This window comes from Gavialis gangeticus, unplaced genomic scaffold (assembly GCF_001723915.1).
Source record: "Gavialis gangeticus isolate Ggan-Ray unplaced genomic scaffold, GavGan_comp1, whole genome shotgun sequence".
Classification (NCBI taxonomy): Eukaryota; Metazoa; Chordata; order Crocodylia; family Gavialidae; genus Gavialis; species Gavialis gangeticus.
The window spans coordinates 16,515,399-16,538,362 of NW_017728993.1; the positions used below are offsets into that span (position 1 = coordinate 16,515,399).

At 45.0% G+C, this 22,964-nt stretch overlaps 2 protein-coding genes across 2 annotated transcripts in view; one reads left to right on the plus strand and one right to left on the minus strand.

Annotated features, from left to right (window-relative positions):
- Positions 1-5,170, minus strand: part of CPT2 (carnitine palmitoyltransferase 2) — a 108,615-nt gene extending 103,445 nt beyond the window's left edge. Inside the window, exon 1 of the mRNA XM_019501283.1 lies at positions 5,115-5,170. Within this exon, the coding sequence (XP_019356828.1) occupies positions 5,115-5,155 (41 nt within the window). The 5' untranslated portion in view covers positions 5,156-5,170. The remainder of the gene's footprint in view (positions 1-5,114) is intronic.
- SLC1A7 (solute carrier family 1 member 7) overlaps positions 1-20,401 on the plus strand; it is a 101,075-nt gene extending 80,674 nt beyond the window's left edge. Inside the window, exons 8-11 of the mRNA XM_019501284.1 lie at positions 5,435-5,629; positions 9,840-9,974; positions 13,956-14,055; positions 19,031-20,401. Coding sequence (XP_019356829.1) covers positions 5,435-5,629; positions 9,840-9,974; positions 13,956-14,055; positions 19,031-19,267 — 667 coding nt within the window. The 3' untranslated portion in view covers positions 19,268-20,401. The remainder of the gene's footprint in view (positions 1-5,434; positions 5,630-9,839; positions 9,975-13,955; positions 14,056-19,030) is intronic.
- The last annotated feature ends 2,563 nt before the right edge of the window (positions 20,402-22,964 follow it).

Genomic DNA, 22,964 nt, shown 5'->3' on the forward strand with positions numbered 1-22,964 from the left:
AGGAACAATGGTCACAAGCTGGCAGAGGGTAGGTTTAGGTTAGACATCAGAAGGCACTATTTCACGGTCAGGGCGGCTAGGGTCTGGAACCAACTTCCAAGGGAGGTGGTGCAGGCTCCTACCCTGAGGGTTTTTAAGAGGAGGTTGGATGAACACCTTGCTGGGGTCGTTTGACCCCAGTACTCTTTCCTGCCATGGCAGGGGGTCGGACTAGATGATCTTCTCAGGTCCCTTCCAACCCTAGAAACTATGAAACTATGAAACTATGAAACTATACTGTGTCTCATCCTTTTTTTCCATCTTCTTATATCTATAATATTATTGAGTTATTCTGCACTTAAGAGGTACCTTCCCTGTAGTTTACAATCAAAGGCTTTAGCTGATCTTGCTACTTTTTAGAAGTAGAAGAGATGTGATTCTACTCTCATAAGTCATGTGGCAAAAATCAGGCCTGATTTGTAGTAGCCAGACTACAGAGCCAAAGTCCAGATCCTCCATAGTATTTCCCATGTTTGGGGCTTGGATGTGAGCGAGCCACACTCCTGCAAAGCACTGTCAGACATAGATAGTTTGGTATGTAAGCTGCATCTGAAAGTTAGAGGCTTTTAGACACTTCCAGGCCTAGTCACCAGCCGAGTGGGGGATTTATTTGAGTATCTAAATTTTGGACCAAGAAGTCCGACACAACAAGTAGGTACCAAACTTCTCTACCCTGTGTGCATTGCCCCCTTGCATTAGCACTAGTAGATGTAGATGTTGCAAGTGCAATATACACCTTTTTAAAAAAGAATGATATGGCTGTTAATATTTTTCTTTTTGACTGGTGGTATCTTGTTTTGGGATAGCTGAACTTTTCACCTTGGCTTTCCCAAGAAGAATGGATACTGCGCAAAACTGAGTGGTTGCCAAAAGAACACGCACAAATGATTGGTGTTGGACAGTAGACCTACTTCTTCTGACAGCCACCACATCTGCAGCTAGTTAAGTAATACTTGTCACAAGAGCATTACGTAACATTAACAACATGGGCATTGGATTTTGAGCTCTTAAGAGGAGAAAAGAAGCCTGATTTAGGCACACCAATTTGTCCTTGCAGATGTTTCTGTGTCAGCTCACGTCTACATCTAATGACTGCTGGAAATTAGTGGTCCTGTATTAATACCAGCTAGCCATCATCTGTGGAAACATTTCTTTAGCTAAAAGGCAAAGTAGCAAGAAGAAACAAGAGACCATATACTGTAGGAACTGCAAGCCACTGAACAGGCAGCTGATGGCACTGAGTTTATTGAACTAGGCCAACTTTTAAGTAATTTCCTATAAGTGAAAAAGTGACTGTATTCTCAGTTCCCTTCTAGCCTAGTATTTCACCTTCCACATTTGTACTGAAAAGCAGCATGTAAACAACAAAATCCTGCCCTGTTTGCACAGATATACTGGTGAGGAGAAAAGCTCAAGAGAAGTTTCTTTTATACTCCCAGGGAGCATCCCCATGAGCAGGAGCATGCATTTCTCTGGGGACAACTAGCTGTGGCACATATTTGTGCCACAGCTAGTTGTCCCCAGGGAGCGTCTCTGCACATGCACTCTGGCATGCAACAAATTTTCCTGGGTGGGGTAGGGGAGCCTGGGGGCTCCAGCAGCCTTACCTGGGACCTGGGGGCTGCAGCAGCGGCAATCTGAGTGCATGGAACCTGGCCAGCAGCCAGACTGTGGCTCTGGCTGGCCAGGCTCTGGTTTTGAGCAGCACACACTGCTGCCATGTGCGCTGCACAACTCCCCCCCATTCTGTTTTTGTTAGATGCTGGAAGTTCCTGGTATCTAATTTTGCCAACCTGCTGCATGAAGCGTGGTAAACTAATTCATGTGCACCATGTACATTTTGTGGCACTTCAAAAGCCTTTGAGGTGCTGCAAAACACACGTTCCCACTTGCGGGGATGCGGTCCCATTGTGCATCCATACAGGACTGTCACTAAATAGGCACTTGCTCTCCAGTGCAGTTGGCAGGCTGACCCACTGACACTCCTAGTGGCATCCTACATATCTAAGGCTATGTGGCTGGTGAGGCCAGGCTTTTAAGTCCATCGGCTGGGCCTGGTTTTGGCACCAGACATTAGGCGAGGTATAGGCTGATCCATTTCAGAACAGCAATAATGTACAGTCTGGAGTGTGCCTAAGCTTGTGGCTTGTCCCCTCCTCTGCCTACCCTGTCCTGATCCATCCTATCTCATGTAGACAGCTTTGCTCAAGGAACATCTGTTTTGCTGCTATTATTAATCCCACCCACTTCACAACATCTTTCACAGGATTAGAGCTACAATTTGTTGTATAATTTGAAAGCTCTCAGGGTTGCCAACCCAAGAAAAAGATATTATGGACAATCTGCTCACTCTTTACTGACAACAAAATTTATTTACTGACATACGTTTTTACTGACACATGTCTGGCATAATGTAAATGTAACTCTACTGTGAGACCCTAGACAAGTGCTGGGTCCAAATTTAGAGATGCAGGTTGTAGCTGTGGGTTGCTTTCTTCTATAGGTACTGGCCTCTGGCTGCTTTACCACTCCATTGAGGAAGAGCACAGACCATCTGCAAATGCTTCCATAGCCTGACAAAGGGTGTTTGTGCCCAAAAGCTTTCTAAGAAGAATTTTTCCAACTATCGGTGTTGGTCTAATAAAAGATATCAAATCCAAATTTAGGGGTTTAAACCCCTAAATCATAGGGAAAAAGTTTGCAGTTTATCAATAAAAGAAAATGTCTTGAGTTAGCAGCTCTAGTTGACTTGCAGTAATTATTTTATACTATGCTACCCCCCAGAGGTCCCCTGTTTGCCCCAGAGGTATTGCAAGATATTTCAGCAGCCAAGGCAGAGTTGGGAAGGGGGGCAGGGGGGCTTATACTGACCAGTGGAGAGGAGGAGGGGAGGACAGGGAAAAGGGAAGCAGAATCTTACCTGCCCCTACCATCTGTGCTCAGGCAGAAGCTGCTATAGCTACTGCTGGAGCATCATGAGGTTGGCTGAAAAAGACTCTGGGAGGTGGAAGGGGCCATACTGGTGACCCCTCTAAGTTGGTGCCCGGAACTGGTGTCTCCTTCACTCCACCCTAATTACGCTACTGCCTCCCAGCCCACCCCTGGCATTACCCTGCCAGCCCCACTGTTTCCCACACTGCTGGTGTCCAAGCTTGCTTACAAGTTTCTTTCCAAGAGGGAGCTTCAGTCAGCTCTTAGTTGCTGAATTTTTATTTATTTATTTATTTATTCGGGGGGGGGGGGGGGGGGGGTTTTTTTTTTTTTTTTTTTTTTTTGGGGGGGGGGGGGGGGGGGGTGCTCTTTTTCATTGCATTTTATTTTGTGGAATTTACAGGCAGGTGTTTTTAGCCTGTTTTTTTTAATGCATAGTCCATAAATTCATGGACATTTGGCAACCCTGGAAGCCCTTTGGCTTTGATTATGCTTTTCCTAGGGTGCATGGGGGGGTGGATTTTTTTGATCATCTTTCTACAACCTCAGCAGATCAAAGACAGCGTCTTCTTAGTGGTACAGCCCACCAGCAGAAGAGCTTTCATTTTCCCTGACACTGTTTGTAAATAAAAAAATAAGCATTTCCAAGGGCTTTTGCTGCTTATAAAACCTTGGAACCATGGCTATTGTGCAGTATAAATTAAAGGTAGATTTAACTAAAGAGAGATGGGATCAGTTTGTTGACTTTTTGGAGTGAGCAATACTAGAGATAGACTTGAACAACAAGATAAACAGGCAAGGCTGAACAGCTGTAGGAAGGAGCTTTTTATACTCCCTGCTCTGTTTCTTTGTGGTCCACAGTATTTAGAGCTTGGCAAGACTGAAATTCTTGCTTGCATTAAACCCCTGCAGCTGCATAGCTCCCAAAAAAGAGGGGATAAAATTAGGTAAACAGCATGTGACTGTGTTGTGATTGCTTGTCAGTAAGTCAGTCCCGCGTGCAGAAAAGGCCTCATCTTTTTACCAAGGAGTTCAGGAAGGTCTATCTGAATCATGTTAAGCAATTTAAGAATAGCGTTTGAATTGTAGGATACGTGTCAGGTTTTAATATGAGGAGAATATCATCCAAGAGGAGATTAAAAGAGCCTAGCTGGATTAATCTAGAAAAGCGAAGACCTAGGGAAGAGAAAAATCTCTCTTCATAGTCACATCTGAGAGATTAAAAACCAGGGAGAGAGAAAGACAAGCTAAAGGATAATGTTGGCACAAACACAGGTAAAAACTGACCCAAAATAAATATAAGCTGTGAATTAGAAATGTCCACGGTTAGAGCACTTCAGTGCTATCCTGTAGGTTTGGATTTGGTTAGAGTTCCTATGTGATTCTGGGCAAGTCACACCAAACTTCGCACACGTGAACACATCTGCATGGGGTAAGGAAAGGCTGAATCATAATGCAAATATGTAGAAGTGCCATATTCATGTTGCATGGGCCACTTTTCTTCTGGCAACCTTTTAACAACACCGTGTAATATAAACATAGTGGGTTAACGCTTTGCAGAGTGTCAGCAACAGCCAGAGAGTATGGGCAATTCTTGGCCAGTCGGGACCAGGAGCCACAACTTGCCTACTGCCGATGGAGGGGGAAGGCTATTTCAGAGGGTTTAGTTCAAGGAGCAACCTGTCCTTACAACAGCAAACAAGATTTTTTGTTTAAATGCGATGGCCTGTTACCTAAGCTGGCATTTCATTTGGGTTCAGGATTAATAATCAGCACGTGTTGGCCCACCCTCAGTTTGTGGTCAGAACTCCTGGGGTCCTAGAGGGAGCAAGAGCTCTTCACTTGGATATGCGAGAAAAAACTTGTACATGCCCAAGATGAGGTTCTTGCATTTGAGGAACACTGGCCTCTTCAGTATGATTTCTCCTAGGAAGGAAATAGGCTGTGTATGGGGTGTTTTCTTTATGCCCCTGCTGGAGCCCTGATGACAGTATCTCACCTTTCCTTCCTTTACGTCCTCCCTGCTTTAAAACTCTTTGTCAGGGTTGGCAATCTCACTTGGTACCATCACTGCTTGCAAGAGACATTGTCCTGCCCCAACCCTCTAGCAGCTGAGCACACACTGCAGCATCTCCTAGCCTTACTTTCCATCTTGTAGAAGAGAAATTGAATTCAAGACTTGCATGATGCCGTAACGCAGAATCTGCGTGTCCACTCTCTCAAGTTTCTTTTGCTTGTTAAAAATAATTGGCCTCATCCCCTTTCGCAGTGAAGTCAGTGAGACAGCTGCCATGAACATCAACCAGAGGCCCACTTGGGATTGCAACAGGCACAGAAGGAAAAGCAGAACTAGTGCTTAAACAGTGTTAAATATGACCAGCACAGGAAAAAAGCCGTGCTTTTAATGCTTATAATTTTATTCCCCGCGGGTAAAACAAATGTGCTTCTCTGTGATATTTTGCAGCTCAGCCACATTGCCTATAACTTTCAAGTGCTTGCTGGAGAATAACCATGTGGACAGGAGGATTGCCAGATTTGTGCTGCCTGTGGGGGCCACGATCAACATGGATGGGACTGCGCTGTACGAAGCGGTAGCAGCCATCTTTATTGCTCAAGTAAACAACTATGAGCTAGACTTTGGACAGATTATTACTATAAGGTATCAAACTAAAATCTCCCTGCCTTTCAGTTTGTTGGACTTACTAAGTGTGTAATGCTCTCTCATAAAGCATGTGCTAACCACACTGCAGCATCTGCAGCGTTCAGGCCCTAACTCCTTTGAACTGTGATCACATAGTGTGAACTAAAGGACCCATTCCTCCTCATCACAAGTGGGGAACACAAACACCTGAGCCTAGCCTAAGAGGCACACTTCGAATAGCGCCACATGTTTCAGTGCATTAGGGGGGGCTTTTTCATTGCTTATTGTAGTCCCGTCATCGCTCATTTAAATAGGATTAGAACTTTGTTTCTATCAGTGTTTAGGTACAATTGTCCCTGAATCCTATCAAAAGGGAAGCCCTCCCAAGCTTTGTGCTAGGAGGACTGAGCTTCCGGTGCACAGGGTAGGGGAAGCACCTAAGAACCACCTCCCTCCAGGGGTGACATCCTCAATCTCTGTCCTGCTTTCCATGCCATTTAAAAGGGCCAGAGAGACATGAGAGAGCCATGAAGTGCTGTGTCAGACAAGGGGAGGATTTGCCCTGCATTAAAACTGAAAAACAGCTACCTGTAAAAAAAAAGCCCTGAAATACATGCTGGAAGGACCTGTCCAACCAGGCAGGGTGGAGATTCTGGTCTGCCTGGTCCATGAGGCAGCCTCAGCAATCATGTGCAGTGCTGCCCTTTGAGCCTGTGAGCACTGCTGAGTTGCCCACTTGCTCCCATTCAGCATGCAGCAAAGCCCAACAATCAGGCAGTGCAGCCAGTTTAGCATGGCCCAGGGCAGGTGCACAAAGCTGCTTTCACACCTTCTCTCAGGTGTGCTACTCGGTGTGTAGTAAGGGTCATGCTAAACTCCCTACTTCCTAGGCTTTGGCACAAACAAGTAAAAAGGAACTGCTCCTCTGCGGTGTTCCCACGCTTTCCACGAGACAGTGTAGATGTGCCCAAGGAGGCTGCTATCAGGCCTCTCTAACCTCCCCAGTGGTCCAAGATCCGGAGGGCACAAAGCCAGGACCCCTGCTAAGCCTCGGAGGTGCAAGCGTTATGCACAACCATTATGTAACCCAGTTTTAAAGATGACTCCCATGCTGCTGGTTGTACAATTACGTTTCAGTCTTCTGCTGGTCAAGAGAGGACCAACTATATAGGAACTATAGATAATATATATTTTTTTTAATATGTTCTCCTTGAAAATCCTGCAACTGGCCCAAAAGAGAGAGGAATTATTGCCAGCATATTTTTACCGTCTGCCAAGGACTGCCTCGGGGAGGACAACCTGCAGCTTTCAAGCCAGGAACAAATGATTAGAAAAACATTTCTGTAGTGCATAAGGCTCTGACCACAACAGAGATCTGCTTACCCACACACCCACTGACCTCACCGCTCTCCTATCTGCACTTCTGTGATTTGCTTGTTTTCAACCCCAAAAAAAGGCCTGATGGTTGTATGCGCTTGCTGGGACTGTGTGCTGCATCTCTGAGACTTAGAACAGAACTTAGCCTAGGAGCTGGGGCTGTAGGCCACCCTGATCATGGAGAGGTCCCAGGGTTACCTAGCTGAGAGAAGCCTCTTTGGGCAGATCTAAGCTGCCTCCATAGGAAGCCTGGGAGCACCACCATGGGATCATGGTGCAGTCAAGGCCTTAATGGCAAGAGCAGCGTACTGAAAATAACTGCACACCATGGCTCAGGTTTGCTTGCGAGTATATGGCAGGTTGGTCAAACTAAAAAAATGATATGGGGTGGAGGAAATCAGTCTTACCCACACCATTTGGTTTCTTGTGTTCTCACCTCTTTAGTTTGCATTAGAACGACCACGTGAAAGAGCCAGCTTTGCAATTTCATATGTGACGTTTCGAAGCTGGACCAGAACAAGGGCCAATGCATATGGCACGTCACAAAAGTCATCCAGGTGGGGAAGGGAGGTGAAATGGGTGATTTGAAAAAGCAGAGGGCAAGAAGCATGCTGAGAGGTGGAAAGAATATAGTTCTGTAAACTCCTCCGAGGAGAATTAGGTTTTCTTCTGCGCCTTGTAGAGTGCTATTCATAATGCTCATACTAAGAAGGAATTATATGTAAAATAGGCACATTAAAAATAACTGCAGGAAGGAAGAGGGAATGAAGGGTAGAATGGCTTGCAATGAAAGGCAAGATAGGGAGAAATGGATAGTTAGCAGGGTTGAGCTCCACACCAAACCTAGGCTCAAATTCCATCTCTGAATCCAAACATCACCTGTATATAGCAACCACCCCAGAACTAACTATTTCTGTACTTGAAGATTTAAAATCTGGATCCAAAAACAAATGTTTCCAAGTTCTGGAGGCTTTATTTATTTATTTATTTTAAAATTTGACTGCCTGTTATGAAAATAGAGTTGAACTGCAAACCTGGCTTCAGATCTGGTGCCAAGACCCTGACAACAGCAGGACGGTGAGCCAGAGACCTTCTCCTTTTCTTGGCAGTTTCCACTGAAAATATAATTATATCAACAGCAAAGATCCACATTAAGGCCGTTTCTGAGTGGCTGAATTTATGAAGTTGCTCTGAAGCAGCATATGAGCAGCAGGAGTTTTCCCTTACCTCACTAATTCATTAAGAGGCTACTTGGTCCCAATTAAGTCATTAGGAGTGATTTTCCATTGACTTAAAGGGAGCAGCAGTAATCCTGGAGGACAAAAAGGACAGAGCACAGTAACTAACAAATAATCATTGTCAAAATAAGTTTCTCTTTCACACATCAAAATAATACTCCTTTCTATTGAGGCTGTGCTGGCACTATGCTATCCAAATGCCACAAAAGCTTTGGGTTTTTCATAAAAACTGATTAATATTAATTTTCTCTCTCATAAGCAATTAATGTATGTATTGTGTGAAAGCTAAGAACCATGGATTTTGTTTAGAGCTATGAACTATGAGAAAGCTACTTAATTGGAAAATGGAGATAATGCCACTCAACCATTCAACAGATTTGTTAACTATCTATAAAGAAGAGGGAAAGCACCTTTTCTCTCTTGCCACATAGAGGAGGACACGGACCAATGACCTGAAATTGTAGCAAAGTAAATTTAGATTGGATATTCGGAAAAATGTCTTCACTGTGAGCATAGTGAGGCAGTGGAATAGATGCCTAGGGAAGCTGTGGACTCTCCATCACTGGAGGTGTTCAAGAAGAGGTTGGACAGTCACTGGCTGGGGATGATGTAGGCATAGCTATGCCTATTTTCTACCATGGGTATTTCCCATTTGCTGGTTGCTCCTGCCCCCTACTCCCCACCACCCATTTTTTTCTGCTATATGTTTCAGGGTGTTATTAAGCCTCCCCAGAGGCATTTGTGTTGGCTACAGCTAAGGCTGATGATTGCCAATTCTCCTGCTAGATGCAAAGCCAGAGGTTCCTGGCTAGAGGGTCTTGTCCAGATAGTGCATAAATGCATATGAAGGTCATTATTATTCCTTTAGTAAGTCACCCACTTTGTGTCTTAATATGCTTACATTTTGCCTTTTAACTGGGTGATCTAAGTTCTTTCTCAAGAGTTGGCCGTTTCCAAGAGCAGTGCTAGTCCTGGTTTCCTATTCCTGGACACTTCGAAGGATGGAGTCATGGTCATGCTTGTTCATAGTTTGACCCAAATATGTGAAATACAGGGTTTCTCCCTGCTCTTTTTCCAGTTTCTGCCAGCTAGAAAGCCTGGAGTGACAAAGAGGGATCTAAAAGCCACAAAGGCAGCCGAGAAAGATGCATGGGGCACAAGAACTGCTAATGCCAATATAAAGTACCTTTGGAGAGCCTCCTTGCTGGGTAGTATCATAACAGGGCCTTGGGTTGTTCAGATAGTTATAGTTGGGGCTACAAAGCAACTTAGCATTTGGAGGGCACAAGTTGGCCATAGCTACCACAGCTACGTCCTCCCCTTGTGCTGTAAAGTCTATGCTGCTCTCTGAGAAGCACAGGGCAGAATTTCATCCCTTGAACTCCCATACCTGGCTGCGGAAATACAGATGAAAATATAGCCCTGTGAAAATTTTGTCCTAACTGTTTTCTAATCACAGTCCACTAAGATTCCTATTGCAAAGACTTCAGTTAAGTAATTTCTTATGTAATGTCAATCATGAAGTTATACAGAAATGTATGGTTACTGTGTGTTATTTCCGGTCAAGATCCAGTGCTGTTAAATCTTATTGTTCCTTTTCTTGTTTGCTCAAGTATCACAGCAACAGCTGCCAGTATAGGTGCTGCAGGTATCCCACAAGCTGGCCTCGTGACCATGGTCATTGTTCTGACATCAGTCGGGTTGCCTACAGATGACATCACCCTAATTATTGCAGTTGACTGGGCACTGTAAGTAGTACAAAGATCTTGAGCCTTCAAATGCAGTGATGGTGCAAAAAAGGCAAATCTCATTCTGGAAGGTATTTACAGGGATGCCGCATGTTAGACACAAGAAATGATTATTCTACTCTATCCAGCACAGATGAGACCTTAGCTGGGGTCCCATATCCAGTTTAGGGCAGCAGACCTTAAGAAAGTTGGAAAAAGTCCTGGAGAGAGCAAGAGGAATAAGAGGAAATAGAAATTAAAATCTTAAAGGAATTGGCTTTGTTCTAGAAAATGGAAGCTGAGGTGGGTTATGATCAGTCTTCCAATATACACAGGACTGTCTTCCAGAGGACAGTGATCAGTTGTTCTGCATGGCCATGAAGGGAAAGGACAAGAAGAAATCAACTTATTTTTTAGCAGTAATAAGTTAGGGGAAACATTCTAAATATCTAACTTAATTATAAGAATAGTTGAGGATTGTGACAGGTAAGAGAGGGAGGCAGTAGAGATTGTTAGGAATGAGTTAGGTACTAACATTTGGCAGGATTTTCTAGGTATACTGATTCTGCCTCAGAGCAGAAGGATGGACAAAATGACCTCTTGAAATGCTTTCCAACCCTGCCTTTCTGTGATTTGACCTACATATCAGCTGTTTATCGATCCATTGGCACTTCAGGTTCTCTCACTGCTGGCACTGGGAACTGCACGGCAACAGCACTCAGACTAAAGGAGGTTCTCCATTACCAGTCATCTATACACGCAGAGCTGGTGAATTAACTCACAAAATCCATTCACCTTAGCCATAAGCAGTTTTGAAAAATAAGCAATGCAGATTACAAATTTGGGGCTGCTAGATAACGAGAAGTCCCTTTGCCCGGCTCAGAAGCTTCACAGACCAGCCAAGCCAGGTTCAGCATGTTGTCAGTGGCTTGGCATTGTGTAAAATGGGGCTGTTTGTATTTGTGTTCAGACATGGCAACATTTCATAATTCCATGAGGCAAGGCCATACTCAAGCAGTTTGGCTTATACCTAGGAGGCAGCAGTAGTGTACACATAGACAAGTTCATTATGTCTTCTTCCAAGCAAGTCCTCCAATTTCTTCATTAGTCTTTTAACACAGCTGAGTTGTATTGCATTACAATGTACGTTTTATATCCAGCCTCAAATCATTCAATGTACTCTAAAATTACTATACAGAAGTTGAACTTGTATCCTTTTCTTGCTTCTAAATGATGATTAGAAAGGCTGAAGGTCTATATATTTCTAAAAGAAGTAAAAATCCTGCTTATGTACATGGCTTTGTATACTTTACCTTAAACAGCAGAAATGTCAAGTCAGGGCTTCCATGGTTTTGCTGAAAAACTTCTAGGAGGCCTGAGGGATATTTGCTAACCGTGCCAATACCAATTATTAAAGGAGAAGGGCGTTGAATGTTCAATAAACTTTACTAATCCTTTATCTAATGTTATCCTGTATCTAAGTAATCCTTTATCTAATGTTAGTCAATGAATTTAACAAATACTCAACAACAACAAAATGTTAAAAATCTAACTAACAGGCCTCTCCCTCTGAATTGTTTAGCCTTCACTCCCACCTCTTGCAGTTTTACCATTTCCCTATAATTCCAGTTAATCTTTCAGTTTACATTTCTGCTTGTTTTACACTAGCAATTCAAGACAAAAACAACATTTTTTATACAGGTCACTGGTAAGAAAGAAGCACATATCTACAGTCCTTGGACTGGTGCAGGGCAGTTTTATAAAGCTACAGGTGCAAAGCAAATTGAATTGTTTAGGATGCATTTGACTTTGTGCATAACTTCATGAATACGTTTGAATGTGGTGAGGCATAATGGCTGCTTAAAATGTGCTGACAAGATTGAAATCTCCATGGTAATGCAAAAGATCTGCTGCTTGTATTTTGGTCCATTTAGGTGGCCATTACGGATATATAAAGTTCATACCTTTATTGTGTTCAAAATGAAAACTTCTCAGTTCTTCCATATGTGGGGCACAAGTTTTGTATCTCCAGGTGCACCGTGCTGTACCACTGTACACTAAAATACCACTGCACCCACTGCTAACACCAGTGCTGCCCCGCTGCCAAGCAGGGTTATTCAGGACCTTGCAGGTCAGTTTTCCAGTGGAATTGAAATCACCAACTTGGATGGAGTCTGTGCAGACTCCAAGAGAAACTTGCTTTATGTAAAGACATAAATCAGTGCTGGAACAGAGCTGGTCAAACAGCACACGGAGAAATCAGATTTTCCAGGAATCTCAGCCTACAACTAGTGCCTGATTTCCAAGGAAAACTGCCGTAATAATTTATTCAAATAAGAGCCCAAGGCAGATAAGGAGCCCTTCTGCTGTTCCCATAGCTTCCTTCCTTCCAAAATTGCCTATATGCACAACTTTGCAGGAACCAAAACTAATAATCCAGCATATCTTTCCAAGAGTCAAAAACTGATCACCAGCTAAGAAAAAACTCATCTGACAACATATAACAGCACCACCTGGTGACATCTTCCATCACAGAATTGGTTTGCATGTTACATGCACTTTTATGAAACTTCTTGTGAAAGGAAAATCAAAAGCAGAAAGACAAGGCCCCAAAGGATAGCTTCAACAAATACATCTAGGGCCAGATTTTCAAATGTTGTAGCTATGAGACTTGCATGTGCAGGGTGGATAACTCTGCATGCAAATATATTTTAGTGCAGTAATTGCATGCCTAATTTGCAGGGGCAATTATGCATACAGTTTGTATGTATAAAACATGCCTAAACATATGAAAAAAGTTGCTCCATGGAGTTTAAGCTATGTTTAAATTAAAGTACAATATCTGAAATCTGGCCACTGTTGATATTGGACCCTCATTTACATTTATATGCCAAACATCTGGCGGTCCCTGCAGCTCAGTTTTATGACCCATAGTCACAAATTAAGTTACCAAGATGATACAGTATTCAGATGTGCATTGGAAGACAAGCTTTTTTAAGACTTAAAAGAGATACCCACAATGGGACTATCAAGTCTGTTCCCAATATTGCCTTCCAAGTAGCTTCAGGTGCACCACCCTCCAATTTGTGTGGGATTGCAAATAACTTTAAATAACAACAGCAACAATTCCTAGCACCGTGGTGTGAAAGACCTGAATCAGGAGAAGCCGACTGCCTAAGGGAACTGTCAAGAACCAGTGAAGTAGATTATATATACCCTCAGAGGTGTAGCTGGGCAGTTTTGTGCCCTGGGTAGCAGCAGTGGCAGCTGCTATTTTTGTACTCAGACCTGATGTACATTGATGGTTTCTCTTTAGCTCAAGATTGCATGGAATCATTGTTAAGTAACATAGATGTAAGAACCCATGTTCTGAGAGACAGGAACAGGCAGGCTGAACCCGTAACTTAGTGACCCTTTAGCCAACATCTTGGCTGGTGTGATTGCATCAGTTATCAAGACTCTGACCCCAGAAGGTGTGAACAGCCCTTTACTCCCACTGAGTCTAAGCATCTGTCACCTTGCAGGATCAGTCACAGAATCATAGAAAATGAGGGTTGGAAGGGACGTCCGGAGGTCATCTAATCCAACCCCCTGCTCAAAGCAGGACCAGCCCCAAATCAAACTGCAATTGGATCTCTGAATATCAAAAGGTTTCGTACCACAAATGGGTGCAAACAGCTCAGACAGCAGAGAAATGACAATGCTTAAACTGGATTTGATTTTTCAAGTATTTAAAGAGCTTCATCAGTCTGTACCTGTTACAAGCCTGAGGGGGTCTATGCCAGCTGACCTGCATACTGATAACAGTTTAGCCAAACACTGCTCATTATAAAACCTGTCCATGCTGAGCTCTGCTGCCACAGCTGTACTCCAGCAGCACCCAAGCCAGCTGGTTTTAAGTTAGCTGGGTTACATCTACATGAGTCGCAGCTGCTGCAGTGATGGCAGTATAGCGGTACCCCAAGAGAGCTCATCGCTTAACATCACTGTTTTGTTTGTCAGAGACAGATTCAGAACAATGATCAATGTCCTGGGAGATGCCCTTGCTGCTGGAATCATGGCTCACATCTGCAGAAAGGAGTTCACCAAGGATGGCGATGAGGTAATGAGAGGACAGGCGACATTCTGGGGTGACAGAGCCTCGGCACTGCAAGCCAGAGACAACATCTTGCATTCGTGTATTCTGGTTTGTCGATTATGTTCACAGGGAAGAACGTGAGGTTCTGTATCACTTCGCAGAAGTGGGTAGCAGGCATAGCACAAATGAGAAGGATGATGTTGGACTTGTCATCTGCTGGGGGAGGTGCAGGAGATGCATTAAGGGGCTTAAACAACTGGCAGAAACCTTTTCATGAGGACTGAAATCTCCTTCCCCCAGAGGTTAGAATATCACCAAGCAGGGGTAGCAGCTGGACCATCTGCACTGCGCACCCCAGTCAAGCAGGCAGCCAAGCAGGCAGCCCCAGGGCTTTTTAAAATTGTTGGGAGAAGGATGCATATACAGTGCAAGGCATGTGGTTGAACAGATTTTAAGAGCCAGAATACAGTGCCACATGCCTGTGTGGGATACATGCTAGCACCCTTTCCATGGGCCAGGCCCCCCCTGGAGCTGTGAATTATGGTGGGGGGCTACCTAGTGCTCTACACAGGCCAGATGTAGGTGCCTAAAGTTTCTCCCTTATGGGTAACTCACCCTCCTCCCATAGGAACATGCAACAAGCTACTCCCACAAAACATCGTCCTAGTGAAAGTATAGCTGGGAGCAGAAGCAGGAGGGTAGAGATCTTTGAACAAGTGTCATGTGTGTCCATGTGTGTGTGAGCATGCACGCTCATGTGCGTAAGTATGTACGTAACACAGAATTCATCAGCTCAGCAAAAGGCAAGTGCTGGGTGTATTTAGGATCCCAGCGGAGAGTTTAGCACAGCTCCAAACACTGCCGTTGGAATAACCTTCCCCCCCACTGCTGCACACGTGCCACTTGCATTCCTCTAGTTGGCCTTTTCACACCTTCTGCGTCACATACAGGCCCTTGCTTTCCTTTCCTCGGCCCCATCCATGTGAACCTTCCACCATGCCATTCCATTTCCTTCACTTGGTGTTTTCATCCCTTCCTCCCCTTATGCCTGGCACAGAAAGGGCCTAGTCTTCATTCAGATGCCTCTCCAGAGTGGGCTGCTCTCACTGCTGCAAGCCCTCCTCACTTTGAGATGCTGGGTCCCCATCCCTCCACTTCATAGCAGTTCCTCAAGACGCTCCCTCAGCCAGGCCAGGACAGCTCATATCAGAGCGCTTTGTTCTGCCGCTCCTTCATGGGGCACATTTCTTTTTGGGCACCTTGCGCAGCACTGAGCATATGAACCACAGTCAATTGTTTCACCCATCTTAGCGGCAGGTCTTTTTGGCGAGCCCCATGCTCGCGCCGGAGGCAACATGCATGAAACAGTCCAACATTTCCTGCTTTCTTTGCTAGGGCCTTTTCCTGCTCGGCACCCTTGACTCCTACCAGTCTCAGACAGAGCCCTTAGCACAGAGCCACTGCTTATCTGGCCTGTCTAGAATACGGGTCTCCTGCCAGCAGGTAGCAGCTGCTACCGGAAAGCCACGAGGACACATTCCCACTCAGGAGGCTCCTGGGGACTGGGAATCCACTACCCCTGTCCACATCCACGACGCTGGGGCAGCATAGCAGGCAGGGGGCCCTGAGGCACCAGCTGTTAATGGGGCTGCAGCTACCAGCAGGAAGTGTGGCTACATCGACACACCCTTTCTAGTGGCTTCAGCAGCAAAAGCCTTCTGTTACTCACAGGACTACTGCTGCTCTGCTACCTCAAGGAGCTGTGTGTGAACGTGCGCACCGTTTTTCAGGCAGAATCTGAACGCTGCTGCAAAAATACTTAGTGGAGATCAGGCATTTTGGGTGTTGTTTTATAAGCATGCACAGTAACTGCAAAATATTTAATTGAGTAGAAGGCCAGGAGATTAGGGTGATCATCCTTGTCTGGCTTCTTGCGTAACACCAGTCTCCTGCCATTTATTTCATGGCTGTATTTAGAAGTCAGGCTGGGAGCACAGTGTTCAGGTTTCACCGTGCTTCATTCGAAGAAAGATACAACAAGAATATAAAATGCCTCCTAAGGGATTGCTCAGTTGTTTGCAGGGAGATTTTTCTCTATGAGGTGCTCAACTGCCTTCAAATGCACCATCAGTCCTCCTCGTGTCTTGGCTGCATACTTTGTGTAGTTAGTAATGTATACTCAAATGGCAAGTTATCTCAGCTGCGAGCCCACCCCGTCCCTCTGCCAATGTTTACGTATTATTTTCCCCATCAGCCCTTCTGATTTTCTATTCTAAATGATATTTCAACCTGTTACTCTTGAATCAGTCAATAAAACTCTCCCTTCAACTTCCTGTAGCTCAGACCGCAAATGCACATTAGCTCCGAGGCTTAGAAGGTATAAATAACAGGGAGGCAAAGACGTGCCGAACTTGAATGAACCATTTGTCTGCCTAATCGTGTCGTGGCTCAGCTCTGCCCCACGCTCCTAAGAAAAACAGCCCCCACTGTCATGCCATTCAGCAGTGAGGGGAAACATTGTGATCATGGAGTCTTGTATCTGACTGCATCTGTCCCAGAAGCACTGGGTTTTGCAGCCCTCCCAGCATTTCAGCTTAGCTTAGTCCAACTGCAGACATAACTTTGGCTTCACTTATTTGGGGAATGTTACAATATTATTGGCCTGGGTCAGACCTGGAGTTATGAACAGCGATCAACAGTGGGTTGAACTTGTACTTTGTACAAAGCACCTTTTTCTTCTGTTTGTTGGTATTTTTATGGTACTCATTCAGGGCAGAAGGAACAGGGCATTTAGGTGCCCAATGATGCAGGCAGGAGTTAGCACCAGATCAGGCAAAGCACTTAGGCACCTACCATGCCACTTAGGCAGGATACAGATGCCTGACCACCTGTGGAAGGCCACGGGCACATAAGTTTTGGGAAGTCAAGTTGCTTAGGCCTCACAATTGTGCTACTGCGCATGCCCAGAGGTACCACTGCCATCATGGCTGAGCGGAGCGTCTCAGCTCCTGTCTCATGCCTATTTGGGATTCACAAAGTAGGCATTGCCATACTGAAGTCTCCTGAGGGGCCCAATGCAGTAGACATGCTCCGAGCCTGCCTGCGTACCCTGACAGCACTGCATCCAGCAAAGCACAGCAGCCACAGTCACTTCCGTTCAAAAAAACCCAACCCCCTCCTTACATGCATATTATTCAAGGACTGCTAACGTAAAGTGTGTAAGCAGTCCTGAGCATGGGTGCAGGAACCCAGGACTCGCCCTTCCAGACAAATGCCTTCATTGCTGGACTGCAGAGTCACACTCCCTTTTTCTTGCTAAGTCTCCCTCTGACCTCACAAATGTTGCTTTCTTGGCTGCACTGTGCTCCAGTGATGGGATGAAGAGTGCCCTGCCGCCTACCCACCCTTCCAACCTGGGCATTGCAGCATTCTTCAGTGGGGGGAAGACGAGGAGGGCACGGAGCCCAGGTCCCCAGTCCCTAGGCAGGTGCTTTGACCACTAGACTACCACAGGGAATGTGGCAGTAGTCATGCTTTTAAAAAAGTAGGAGCTGGCTGTCCACACCAAAAGATGACTTAGGCACAGAAGTCTGAAGGGTTTCAGGCTATGCATCCCAGTCCCACTTCAGTGCCTAAATCAGGGCTATAGGCAGGCACCACAGCCAGGGTGCCCGATGGGGTTTCAGACACACACAGGGCACATGTTTTATCCAAGGGGCTCTTCAGGAATCCCTATGGGCTGGTTTAGACAGCACCCATCCCGCATGCTGACAACCTTGCATCCCTTTCTGAGTGCCACTGCATTGTACAGATTTAGGGAACCTGGATGTCTGCCTCAGGTTTGGAAAGCCCACTTTTGAAGCCAGGCACCTAAAAGTCCACAACTGAGGTCCTTAAAAGCCCTGCGAAGGTGCTGCCTAACCCTGGAGTGGCCTACATTTTATTTTTGAGCATAAGAGCCCTGGCAAAGCATCTTCAGTCTTGACCTGCTCAGGGGCCACATAACTCTTAGGTCCATTAGGACACATAAAGCAGGCCTGCCTCTGAGTGAGGAGGAGGAAGAGGAAGTAGTAGTGATGCTGTCTATGCTCCTGCAGCTGTATGGTGAGAGAACTCGCTCAGGACACGGAGACCCCAGTTCTGCTCCCTGCTCCGCTGAATATTTCCCTGTTTTGCATCAAGTATTCAGTGGAGGTGGCAGAGGTGGGTTTGAATCCTGGGCTGGTGCTCTAACCACTCTGCTCCTGGATAAAAGGGAGCTTGGGATCTGCTCCAGCCACATCTGGAAAGACAAGATTGATGCCAGGAAAGGGACTGTGTGGACAGAGGCACCTCTCTGCGGTGCACAGCAAAGCACACAAACCCTGGAGAGGGGCAGGTCTGAGGACACTGCAGCATTTCCATTGGCTTGGTTAGGTGGCATCCCACCCCGAGGTGCCTAGCTTCTCCCCCACACTGTGGAAAAGTAGCTGTCAAGCGGCTGTGGCTCTCAGGCTCTCACTAGAGTGACCAAATACAAATTAGACACTGCAACCTCAGACCCTTTGATGATTTAACCCTAAGTGGGGTTTACGAAAGCGCCTGTGCATCTAACTCCCATCGACTTCCAGTCGAGCTTTAGGCACCTGCTTTGGTCATTCTTCCTTGCCCTAGATGTGCCTTATTAGGTACTCCAATACCTTTGTATATCTGGCCTTGAAAGCCCAATTCTCATTTAAACTAAGGCTATTGTGGATAGACAGACCTTAAAGCTACATTGCAGAAGCTGCAGATGAGCTGACTTTAAGTCCACTTGATACAACCAGGGAAGTGTTAGGGGGCCTCAGAGTAAATAAAAATCAAATCCTGAAGGCACCTGTGCCTCTAAGTTTTCCTAATGCATTAGAGAGACTGCATGCAAACTTCTGAGATAAGGAAGAACTTTATTTTACACACAGGAGAGGACACGGACAGCCCAGAGCAGGGATAGTCTACAGACTCTTGCTGTTTCCCCACACAGGTGCCACTGATCTGTGAAACTAAACCTATTAACATCCACCAGCTCATGGCTTACCAGAGAAATGGCTGCGTGAAGCACATGAATGAGTGTCGTGGACCTGAAATCGTGAAAGTATTTCAGCATCACATACCTGTACAAGTGGAGCAAGAAGAAAACCCAGTGGAGAACCACACGCGGAAGTGCACCAGTCAAGACCACTGCACTATTGAAATCAATGAATTGGAAACAAATGTGTAATCGCTAGACTTGATGGTATCCGATACCCTGTGACCTGATACCCAATTGCTACCTCACAGCTGGCAGGCAGGACTCTGCCTTGAATGGAAAACTGTGGAGTTATTGCCACACTGCTTGTACCGGAGCTAGGAGACCAGCTGTGAATGTCAGAAAAGTCACAAGACAGGAAAGAGACGGGGGCTGCTCTACTGGGATGATTTTAATACTGGAAACTTAACCAATGGACAGTTTTGGTTTTACTCTGGGCACAGTGTTTTGATTCCAGCATAGTATTGTGACACACCTTTGCTCTTTTTGTAAATTTTTTATTTTGACCCTTTTTCATTTTCGAACAAAAGCCTTTTTTTGTGTGTGCAGCTCATTAATTGTGACCACGACGTGTATAGATTGCTTGGTACGTGACAGTATTTCAGAAAACAGACTGACGCTACTTCTTCTAGTCCCTAAACAAAGGAGGTCACACTCGGATTGAGAATAACACTTAGAAAACTGCACTGATTTCCTAGTCTCTCAAGGCAATTCTTTTATTATTCATAATGCTGCAAACTGAAAATGGAGTGAAATCTGTATCCTAGCAGGGAAGCATTAAAAAAGTAAGGCAGGTGGACACACTTTGAAGACCGGTATCAAACTGCACGGTCTAGTACAAAGATGCCTGGACTCCTGCAAAGGACAGTTTGTAATCCAAGTGCCAGATTCATGCATCCGTGTTTTAAAAATCCAACTGCACTGGAGTCAGTCTCATAGCCACAGCGGCAGAGCCACGTCAGCCCTCGCACACACACACATACCCACGCTGGTGCTAAAGAGTGCTCATATATTCTCTCCTTAAACTTGTAGGCTCTTGTACTGTATATATGTGTAAATTTGATGCTCAAAGCTCTTGAACAATATGCTTCATTCCAAGGGCAGACTAAACAGAGACTGAAATCCAGTACAGATGACTAATAGTTCGGCTCCGTGGGGAGTTAGCTGTGGAAACTGGCCTGTTATTATTCATTATACAGTGGTTGGACTCTATTGAATGTTGTCTCTCTTTCAGCTATCTACTGAACCCTTCAGTTAAAATAAAATCTGCTGGGTGTGTAACGTTTGCAATGGGAAGCACTTTCAATAAACCTGCCATTGCAAAACCTAGTTGTCCATGTACTTCTAGAAGGAACATATTCTTGTTTCTCTCTTGAGGAGCGGGAGGGAAAAGCATGGAGTTGGGGGAATTTCTGGAAGTGGGTTTTAGTACCAGAAAAAAAAAAATCACAGAAACTATTTCCTACCAAGCACATGACGTGTATTTTGTGTTTGCTACATTTGTCAGCTCCCCAAATCCATATCTGGTGCTATAATATATTGCTAAACATCAAGGCAACTTCCATGGGAAAAAATGGAAAATTAATCAAAATAGTCTGGTGAGAAAGGGCAAATTCTGCACCATTGGTCGAAAATACGAGTGCTGTAATGCATCCCACTAGTGGTCTGTGTGAGCTGTGTGTATTCACCTGCTCTTTAAAGCATTCTGGACTACTTGTCTCATAATCTACTCATTCAGCAGCCATTTCTGTCTACAACATGTGTAGCTCAAATTTTCTGGCTTCAAACTACGAAGCCTGAAAACAACTGTCACATCTTCATTTCCTGTAACACTGCACACGTCCAATCCACTTCTTAGCAGCCCAACCTGATGAAGAATGTCTTGCTTGCAAAAGCTTGTTTAACTCTATCCTAATTACATAATCAGTCCAATAAAAGGTATCACCCTAAGAAATCCTTGCCTCTTGCATAATTTCTGTTCCATCGTGGCTACAGCACCACTCTTACGTTGCAACCATTTCCTAGTGTAATTTTTTTATGTTTCCATCATAATATCGATCATCATAAGATCTTGGTTGCACTCACCATGAAAACACTGGACATTTTAATGGGCTTTTTTATTTGTTCGTAGTTATTTTGGATCTCCAAAGCCGTCTGATTTAAAATGCTAATGATTACTCATGAAAACTCAGATAGGTAGCATATTATCTCCTCTTCTAGTCAAAGAGCAAGAGCAATAGCATAGGCTTCAGTTAAGCACACCCTATAAATAATAGAAGAGCTGTAAATATTCAAAACAGTGAGTTCCTGAGCAAGCCCAAGATTAAATTGCCTACATATGATGAGCCTGCTCAGGTGGCAGTTGATTCATGGAACCAGAAGAGGTATTATATGCACCAGAGACCGGGCCTCATCCTCCACAGTCTTGTCCCTCGCACAGTAACTTGTAACAATTCAAGAGGCTGTAAAACCCTAGCATTCAGAACTGGTTTAGAGCATTTTAGAGTTCTTTTGCATGAGTGCAGATGACTAGACAAGGCGCAAGACAGCCCCAACATTAGTAATGGGTAATCCAACCCCCAAGTACATTTTGAACAAGTCTGATCACATCCTCTGATCCCAGGATGCCATTGTGTGCCAAGCAGAAGGTGCTGCTGGGTTCCCAGCCAGCAAAGCTACATGCTGCTTTGAGCCAAACAGTAAAATGCAAATCCCAGTGCCTGCCCCGAGTGATCTGGCCTAATCTCATCTATTCTAATCTATTTTATCATTATTTTTAGGGAACAGGTCATCACAATTTTGTTCTGTTGCCATTAGGATGGTTCCTGGGCTGTACACACAGCTGTTTTACTCCCATCTGTACAGCTCCTGCTCATAATACACTTTGATGTTTGCTGCAACTTTCCACAAAACTGAGTACTGATTTCTTATTTAGGATCCCAGAGCTTAGGAGTCAGCTCCTACCTTTAAGTGTGCTGATTCAGAACCATCTTTCACCTTGTTTAAACCATGTGTAATGTCACCCTGTGCCGGGGATTCATTTCTTTTTCTCCATGGTGCAATGACAGCAGATCTGAGAACTCACCTTGAAAACGCCTCCAGTGGCTTTCCCCCCAAATCTAGAGGAGTGGCAGTCTGCAGCGTGATGAGCCTCAAGAGACCCAGTCAATCCTAGCATCAGGATCCTGGGTGGTCCAGGGTAGGACTGGAAGGGACCTCCCAGGCAGTCAAGTCTAGTTCCTTGGAGACAGAACTAGGATTCAAAAATGACCCTGATACTTTGGGAAAATGGTCTGAGATGGAAGGAAATGCAATAAGTGCAAACTGTACACACAGGGAGGAATAATTAAATGAGTAAATGCAAACTGTGGAATGACTGGCTGACTACAGTACTACAGAAAAGGATGTATGAATTACACCAGATGAAAAGCTGAACAGGAGCTAACAATGGAATATTGTTTCAAGAAAGCCAACAGCTTAGTGGGATATTGTAGCAGGAATGTCATGAGGCCTCCCTGGCAATCCTGCGTCCTGGTTTGGGCACCACACTGTAAAATAGATGTGTACAAGCTGGAGAGGGTCCAGAGAAGAGCAGTAAGAGTGAGAACCAGTCTAAAAAATCATATGAGGAAAGTTTGGAAGAATTGGGATTATTTAGTCCAGGGAGGGATGAAGAGATGGAATTGATAACAGTTTCATAGTTTCTAGGGTCGGAAGGGACTTGAGAAGATCACGTAGTCCGACCCCCTGCCATGGCAGGAAAGAGTACTGGGGTCAAACGACCCCAGCAAGGTGTTCATCTAACCTCTTCTTAAAAACCCCCAGGGTAGGAGCCTGCACCACCTCCCTTGGAAGTTGGTTCCAGACCCTAGCCGCCCTGACCGTGAAA